This window comes from Orycteropus afer, unplaced genomic scaffold, assembly GCF_000298275.1.
Source record: "Orycteropus afer afer isolate SDZICR_OR568_19922 unplaced genomic scaffold, OryAfe1.0 scaffold00006, whole genome shotgun sequence".
Classification (NCBI taxonomy): Eukaryota; Metazoa; Chordata; class Mammalia; order Tubulidentata; family Orycteropodidae; genus Orycteropus; species Orycteropus afer.
Window position 1 is genome coordinate 12,537,014 of NW_006921593.1, and position 8,713 is coordinate 12,545,726.

The window sequence follows — 8,713 nt, forward strand, 5'->3', positions numbered from 1 at the left end:
GGAAGCCCTTTGAGCTGGGCAACTTTGCCACCACACAGATGGCGGTGCTGGCTGCGCAGCACCACCAGGCCAGCCGCGCCGAGGAGGAGGCCGCGGCTGCCGCCGCCTCCAAGAAGGCGTACCTGGACCCCGGAGGCGCGGTGCCCCGCGCAGGGGCTTGCGGACGGCCGAGCGCGGACATGCACCCCGTGGCCCATGGCCCCGGAGAGGCTTCGGCCATGCAGAGCCTCATCAAGTACAGTGGCAGTTTCCCCCGCGAGGCCGTGGCCGTGCGCCCTGGCGGCTGTGGCAAGAAGAGCCCTTTTGGAGGACTGGGCACCATGAAGCCGGAGCCAGCGCCGACCACGGGAGGAGCCCCGCGCGCGCAGGGCCGTCTCCAGCACCCCGGAGGCCCTGCAGGGGGCAGCGGGCGGCAGCTGAAGCGGGACCCCGAGAGGCCCGAGAGCGCCAAGGCCTTCGGACGTGAGGGCTCTGGAACGCAGGGCGAGGCCGAGGTGCGGCATCCACCCGTGGGCATCGCCGTGGCGGTGGCCCGGCAAAAGGACAGTGGAGGGAGTGGCCGACTAGGGCCTGGTCTGGGGGACCAGGAGCGCACCCTGTCCCTGAGCAGCGTTAAAGGTAGGCTCTGTCTCCACTCCTTCCCTTCCCTTCTGCTTTTTAAATAATGTGTTTTTTTTCTTGTTAAAATGAAAAACATACACCTGTTTGATTTTCTGCATGTACTATTGAGTGATGTTAGTTACATTTTCCAATCTAGCAACCTTCTCACCCTCCTTTTCCAAATTGTCCCTCCCCCATTAACTAAACTCACTGCCTCCTGAGTTTCTTTTGTGTTCTTTAGGGGTTGCTGTTGTCACTTGGGTCCGGTGTAGGTAGATCTTAAAAGAACACAGTGTTCAAGACAGGCAGTCTTTACTAATTAAATTAAGTTTAGTTGTTGTTTGGTTTAAAGAAGACTGCAGGAGATTTTTGGTTTAAGGTTTAAAGATTATCTGTTTCAGAGCAATAGTTTCAGGGGTTCCATCTAGCCTCAGTGGCTCCAGAAAGTTTGGATGCCATGAAAGTTTTACAGTTTCCCCCTTTTGATCAAGTTTCTTCTATAGAATCTTAGATCAAAACATTCAATAATGGGAGCCCTTTGGTTTTAATTGCTGCCTTTCTCCTGGTGCCACACCACTCATCTCTTTCTTGGACCCCCTATTCTTCTGTCTCCCCAGCTCCATTTGTCTTCTGTTCCACTTTGCTATTCAAACTTTATGGCTTTTGCCATTAGGCATGTGGGAAATACAGGAAGTTAAGTATAGAAAAGGAGGAAAATTCTGTTTTCCCGACACCCCGAGCACTGTTATGTCTTTCCCGAAACTTGTCTCCCTGAGCTAACCATCCCCCTGGTGGGCATTTTGGTTTCCCTTCTTGGAAGTTTTGTTTCCTCGTAACGAGCCTTGAATATTCTTGTACGTTGTGCTTTTACGGTATATGGAGTCATTTTCTAAGAATAGGTTTCTAGGAATAGACTAGTATTAAGGCTGACATTTTTAAAATCTTGAGGAGAGAACGGTGTGTTGCAGATTTCAGTGTCTCCATACCTAGCACAGAGCTCTGGTGGTGCAGTGCCTAAGGCATTGAACTGCTGACCAGAAGGTTGGTGGTTCAAACCCACCAGCCGCTGTGCGGAAGGAAGTTGGAGAAATCTACTTCTGTAGAGATACCACCTCAGAAACCCAGTGGGAGTAGCTATGAGTCGGAATCGACTCGATGGCAGTGACTTTGTTTTGTGTGTGTGTATAACTGCCACGTTGTAGGTGTTTGATAATTGCATAAGTGAGTGAGAGAGGCTTTAAACAGAGGTTCTGGTAGTTTGCTGTTGTTCCAATAATCTTATAGGTGGCACTGGTAGAATTCTTGCCTTCCATGTACAAGACCTGGGTACAATTCCCAGCCAGCCCATCTTGTGTGTGGCCATGACCTGTCAGTGGAGACTTGTGATTGCTGTGATGGTGAACAGGTTTCACGGGTGCTTCCACAGTAAGACCAGGAAGAAAGGCCTGGCAAGCTGCTTATGAAGATGAATGAGACGACTCTGGCTCGCACGGACCCGATCCCGCTGTGCGTGGGGGAGGCTCGCCGTGATTTGCGCTGTGGATCTTCACGTCCAGCGTGCCCTCTGAAGTCGTTAGGGATTTTACGCTCTCGCCTCGGTTTCGGTTCACATCCCTCAGAATTGTCCTTACATCGTTGTTGTCAGGCTTTGTTGGGTTAACCGGGAAGGAGCATGTTTTGCGACTGGCTGTGGGACCTTTCTCTGTCCCTCCTGGGATTTTGGGGCGCCTGTGTTTGTGATGTTAGAACTGGGCACTTGGTTGTCTTGGGCTTCGGGGCCTGAAGCCGGCCCCGCTGCCCAGGCTGTGTTCAGTTGTTTGTGGCGTGTGGTGGGCAGACTCGGGGTGCTGCCCGTGGAAGGCGGAGCCCTGAGTGCTCCGTGCTCAGCAGCCTCTCTGTGATTCTTCTGCTCCCAGCCGCCTCCAGCTCACCCTCTTGGCTGGGGGCTCGGGCCTGGCCCCCCCGCTGTGCCTCGCAGGCCTTACCTCCGGCAGCTGCTTAGGTATCCCCAGGTGCCATCGCCTGGTCCCTGTCACTCCCTTGGCTGTGCTTATCCAAGCTGACCTCCTGAGTGTCGTCCTTGGTCCCCAGTGAATGGGCACTGCTGTGTTCCATCACAGCCGCCTCCTAGACCCTCAGTCGTGTCCCTAGCTGATGCCCCTGAGATGCCCACGCTTTCCCACAGGCTGCACAGGCTCTTTCTAAGGACCCCCCTGTTGCCCTGCTTACAGCTCACTGCCTCTTGGTGCCCCTGCGCTGGGGGTAGGCTCCAGAGGCTGGGCCGTGTTCTAACTTGGGACATTTCACCCACGCCTCGTGCCTGGCCCTCCCCTGAGATGCACTTTGCTCAAGCTGTCCCCTCTTCCCGCCCTCTCTGTTCCCGCTGATCAGTGTCTCCTTTTCCTTCCGTCCCAGTCTTCCATGTCCCTTGGGAGCTGCCATTGACACTGTCTATAGAAGAAACTTGATCAAAAGGGGGAAACTGTTAAACATTGACACCGTCCCCAGCTGAGTTCTGGATGCCCGTGTCCCGGGAGCAGCCCTGGATCTTTGGCTAGGGGGTCCTCTGTCTTCGGATTGTCTTTGTCCAGCATGTGTGGATCAGAGTGGGGGGAGCGCACAGTGTTTGTTGAATGACTGCATGAGCTCATTGCTCTGTGCAGAGCCCTGGAGCCAGGGAAGTCCTAAGCCTTCTGACCTGGAGGCTCACGTGAGGGTTGGAAGGAGTGGCAGCAGCCCTTGGGTTTGATGGCGGCTTGGGGGGGGAGCCCCTCCTGCTAGCACAGAGGTCTCCAGCAGTGGGTGGCTCCTTCTTGCGGGTTCCTGTCCCTGGACCTGCGGTCATCGCTGTGTGGATGCGGGTAGGCGATGCGGGTGTGGCCCTCCTGTTGGGGACGTGTGGCTCTGAGGGCCAGTCCAGGGGCCGGTGCACCTGCCAGTGCTCAGGGGCCCTGTGTCTGCAGGGTTGTGAGTGTGACAGAGACCGTCATGAGTGGATTTGGGGATGAGATACCCCGGGACTTGTCTGCGACTGTCTTCTGTTGGAGCTGACGGCTGAGAGGTAGGAAGGCAGGTGGCTGGATTCGTTCTCCTTAAAAAACAAAAGTGAAAATCCGTTAAAAAGTGGTGGTTTCTTCTCGGGGCAGCCCAGCCCCTATGCTGAACAACCTTGTGGGGGAGAAGTTAGGTGCCCCACACGTCTGCATGTGTGTTGCGGGTATTATCGCACGTGTGTTGCGGGCATTGCCGCACGTGTGTTGCGGGGATTACCGCCAGCCCAGTGGGTGTCGTCCACCCCACGGTCTTCTGTCCATCCTGTCAAGCATCCTTTTTTTTTTTTTTTAAAGAAAATTTTCCTTGTAGGTAGAGTACCCCCAACAGAACTCGCTGGTGTAAGCATTCATAAGAACGTAATTTAGTCACATTAATTGCACTGGCAGTGTTACACAGCCACCCTCGCTGTCCATTTCTGAAACTTTCCCTCCCACCAAGCAGAAACCCAGTGCCCCTTAAGTGACTGTCCCCTTCAGTCCCTGACCCAGTTCCTGCTTTTCTGTCTGTGCCTGGCCTCGTCTGGTTCATGTACGCGGGATCATACGGTGACGGTCCTTTGGTGTCTGGCTTATTCCACTCAACATCCTGTTTCCAAGGCCCATCCGTGTCATGGCGTGTGTTATTCATGGCAGAGGAATACCCAGTTGTGTGGTTGTACCACGTTTTGTGAATCCACATGTTTGCTGCTGGCTTGGCCGGTGCCCACCTCTTGGCTGTTGTGAGTTGTGCTGCAGTGAGCGCTGGTGTAGACGAATTTGTCTGAGTCCCTGCTGTCACGTCTTCCTTGCTTTGTTTGAACCTCTGCCTCCTTAGGTCGTGAGCTCACAGCCTGGCTCTCCCCTTTCCCTCCAGCTAAGCCCTCTGGGCCCGAGTTCTCACCTTTGAAACCAGTTGCCATCAAGTCGGTTCTGACTCCCGGCCCCCCACGCGCGTCCTTGTGGGACTGTTCCCGCAGCGTTTTCAGTGACTGATTTTTTTGGACGGAGATGACCAGGTCTTTGTTCCGAGGTGCCCTGGGTGGTCTCGACTCTCCAACCCTTGGTTAGCAGCCAGATGCATTGGCTGTCTGCACTGCCCAGGGGCTGTTGGCCAGTGAGCAGGGAGGGCCCCTCGCTGGCATGATGGCAGCTGCCTGAGGGGTGCATTGTGGGTGCTCAGTGAACGTCAGGCCATACACTTCCATGGAGGTCCTAGGACTCGGACCATGTGTGTGAGCCCTAGGTCCTGCTTCCAGAGACGTGCTGTGTGGACCCTGCACGGGCTGTGTCTGGCTTTGGCTTCAGAGGGGTTTTGGCTCAGGACGGGCCATTATCTACATCTGTGAGCCCCCAACATCAGTGTTCCCGAGTCTGAGAAGCTCATCCTCACAGCAGCTGGTGCCATGTGGCTGCCTTCCCTGTGTGCAGACACCACCGTGAGGACTCTTGTGTGACATGAATTGGCCACTATAGTCTCTCCACGGCCCTGCCAAGGAGGACCTGCCATTGTAGCTTGACAGATGGGGAAACTGAGCCTACGCAGGCGAAATGACATGCCCAACGTCACCTGGCTGCAGAGGTGGGGCTGAGCGCACCTCCCTTCTCTTTCCGTTGCCCGTCCTCTTGCCGTGGGGCAGCTTGGGAGCCAGATCTGGGGAGGAGGGGCCGGGAGGCGATCCCCCGCCCGGCCTGCACACAGGGCGGGTGCTGAGCAGTGGTGTTGAGGGGCTTGGCCACTCGGCTGTTGCCACAGGCCTCCGGACAGTGCCGGGCAGGCAGTCATCAAGTCTGGTGAGGAGCTTGGGATGGGGTTGCTACGGCAACCAGGCCTCAGCCTGAGCTCGGGCTTAACGGCCGGGATGCGGAGTGCGTGACACATGGACAGGCTGCGGTCACCCCAGGGAACAGTGGGGGGCCCTGGGTGGGGTGGGGGTGCTGAGCAGTTCTGTGGACAGATCCTGAGAGTGATGCTGCCCTGTGAAGGCGTTCTGAGTGGGGGTCCCGTGGGGGTCAAGGAGACAGCCCCAGGCACGTCGCCTGCTTGTCCATCATGAGGCCTGGACAGACGTGCCTCGGTTTCCCCGTCTAGAAGCTGGGCATGAGGAATGATGACTGTGGGGCGAGTGAAGGCGTGAGGGGTGGGGAGGACAGTGCGGGCCGTGGAATCCATGTGCGTGCCGGGGGTGGGGCAGGGGCCCAGGGCCAGGACGTGTCTCCAGACCCTCGGGACACTGACTCTCTGCTCTGCAGGCCTGCTTCCTGGAGGAGCTGGGGGCTCCCTGAGGGATTTTGGGGGACCTTACGTGGTCCCCAGCTGTCCTAGTCTAGGACTGCCATGACAAACACCACGAGTGAGTGGGTTTAAAGGAAGGATTTGTTCTCTCACAGGTCAGGAGGCTGGAGGTCCAAACTCGGGGGTGTGGGCTCTGGGTCTCAGCTTCTCTGGCTGGTGGTCCTGGTGGACAGACAGTGTCCGTCGGTCCCAGCTCTAGGGGGCGCTCTCTGTGGGCTCTGGGGGACGGCCCTTGGCTCAGCTGGCCGTCCTGGGATTCCTGGTCGACCTCCATCCTCTGCAGACGGTATCTGCCTGCCCCCCATGCTCAGTCTGCTCTCATATCCAGAGTTGAGCGGCTTAAGGCATTCCCTGCACGATGGGGCCTCCCTGACCCAACAGAAAAAACCCTGTTCCCAAACGGGGTCGCATCCATGAGTATAGGGGCCAGGATGTACACGATGTGATTTTGGGGGATGCCAGTCAATGTGTAACTCCAGCCTGTCCTGGAACTCAGGCCAGAAAGAAGATGGCCCCTCCTGTTCACTCAGCCACGGAGGGCTCAGTTCCTGCCATTCTCTGCCCTGGCTTCCCTTTTCACCTTGAAGCGCTATAAACCATGTTCCCTCCCACAGTTCCTTCCCCCGCTGGCTCCCTGCTGGCTCCCTGCTGGTCTCTCTGCCTGGTCACTCCTCGCCCAGATAGCCATAGTGAGTCCATTCATTGATTCATTCATCTACCCATTCATCTGACTTCCTTGTGTTTGTTGGACCCCTCTCCATGGCAACCACTACACGGGGAGTGGGTGTAGGCAGCCACAGACGGTAGAGACGTGATCCTTGCCCAGAACAGTGCACAGTCTGACGGAGAAGTTAGACGATGAACAATTGTGGTCAGAGCTGTGAGGGAGCTTGAGAGAGGAGAGGTGGTCAGGGAGGGCCTCTTGGAGGAGGTGGCATTTCAGCCGGGCCCTGGTGGGGGAAGGGAGTGGGCCAGGGAAGGGCAGTCTGGGTGGGGAGCAGGATGTGTGTGGCCCTGAGGTGAGGAGAGGGCACGTGTGAGTGAGTCAGAGAGCAGGGGAGATGGCTGGGGTGGCCTGAAGAGGGGGTATGGGCTCCCCAGGAGGGGCGGGTGTGAGCAGGGTCTGGGGGACTGGGATATGAAATGCCACGGGTGGCACCAGAGCCCAGCTGCCAGCAGGGGTGAGACAGGGCGATGGGGCTTCTTCCAGAGACCAGTGGACTTTGTGGGGAGAGGCCTGGGGCTCTGGCCCGTGAGCCTGGGGTGGTGGGGCTCTGCATTAGGGGGACCCCTACAACAGGCTGCATGCCAGCAGGTTTCTGGGCTCTGATGGCGGGTGGGGACCCCCCTGAGGCTGTGGGTGGTGCTGGCCCGGGGAGCTGAGCGGGGTCTGGTCTGGTGAGAACCGAGCGTGCCTGCCTCTTCCTGGGCTCTTGAAGCATCACGCCCAGAGCTTGTCTCAGGCTCCAGGGTGACCCAGTGGGCGTGAGGGTGGCCCTGCCACAGGTGCCACCAGTCAGGTGCCTCCTCCTCGGTGGCTGAACCTCGGGCTTTCCGTGGGGGGTGGCCTGAGGGGCTGGTTCCCCCAGAGAGCGGGGCTGAGCACACACCTTGCAATTCCCCAGTACGTGCTGTGGACCCCGCATGACCCTCCATGCCCCGTCTGGCCAGGCCTCAGTCTCCCCGTGGACAGAGCTCCTTTCAGCGCTGGGCATGGGAGGTCCTGCTTGAAGGAGGTGAGGAGGTATTCACGGCTGAGTTTTCAGAAGCCAGGCCCGTCTTCCAAGGTGCCCCCGGTGGACTTGCTGTGACTGACTGGGGGTGGTGCTGCTCTGCCTTCCGCCCCGCCCCCCTTCTGCTCCTTGAGCGGGAGCACGTGCAGAGCGTTCCGTTGCAGGAGTCCCTGTGCGGCACGGTGAACGTGCTCAGCAGCCAACCACGGGATTGGAGGTTCCCGCCCAGAGGTGCCTCACGGAAAGGCCTGGGTACCTTCTGAGAACTTGGCCACTGGAAACTCCATGGAGGACAGTTCTGCCCTGACTGTCGGGGGCACCATGAGCGGCATTGGCCTTGTGGCACCGGATTTCTGGTTCAGCCACAGCGTGTGGAGGCTTAGGGAGACGGCAAACGGTTTCTCTTAGGGAAGACTCGCTGCCGCCATCTCCTGCTGGCTCCTGTGCCCTTGTCTGTCTTGACAGAGGCTGCCACCATGGGTACCGGTGTACTGGGTACAGCAGGGCCAGGGCGGGCTTAGGGTGGGTGACAGGGATGAGGAGAGACTGTGGTGAGGGTAGCCCCTACCCCCATACCCTCCCGGTTCGGTCATCCTTTAGTATAACCAGCTGTGTGCTAGGATAGGGACTTGGGGACCCCCTTCTCTGCCTGTGAGGGGGGTGGGAAGCCCCCCAGAATTTGCAGCGGGACAAGCTAGCATGGGAACATTTGTACAATGGGCACAGGGATTGTCATGACAGCTGAGAGGCGGTGCTTAGGGTTCAGTGCCCAGGTCAGCGACAGGAATGAAGTACATGTTGTCCAGGGCTGTGACCACCCACGTCGAACATGTGCTTAGGTTTACTTTTTTTTTTTTAATAATTTTTTTGTGATTTGGGTGAAAGTTTATAGAGCACAGGAGCTCTGATAGTGCAGTGGTTAAAGCATTCAGCTGCTAACCAACAGGTGAGCAGTTTGAACCCACTGCTGGAGAAAGATGAGGCAGTCTGCTTCTGTGAAGACTGACAGCCTTGGAGACCCTGTGGGCAGTTCCACTCTGTCCTCTAGGGGCGCT

The 8,713-nt window shown here is 57.5% G+C and overlaps 1 protein-coding gene across 1 annotated transcript in view; it reads left to right on the forward strand.

Annotated features, from left to right (window-relative positions):
• Positions 1-8,713, forward strand: part of TNRC18 (trinucleotide repeat containing 18) — a 91,405-nt gene that overhangs the window by 5,069 nt on the left and 77,623 nt on the right. The window contains exon 5 of the mRNA XM_042781140.1: positions 6-618. Coding sequence (XP_042637074.1) covers positions 6-618 — 613 coding nt within the window. The remainder of the gene's footprint in view (positions 1-5; positions 619-8,713) is intronic.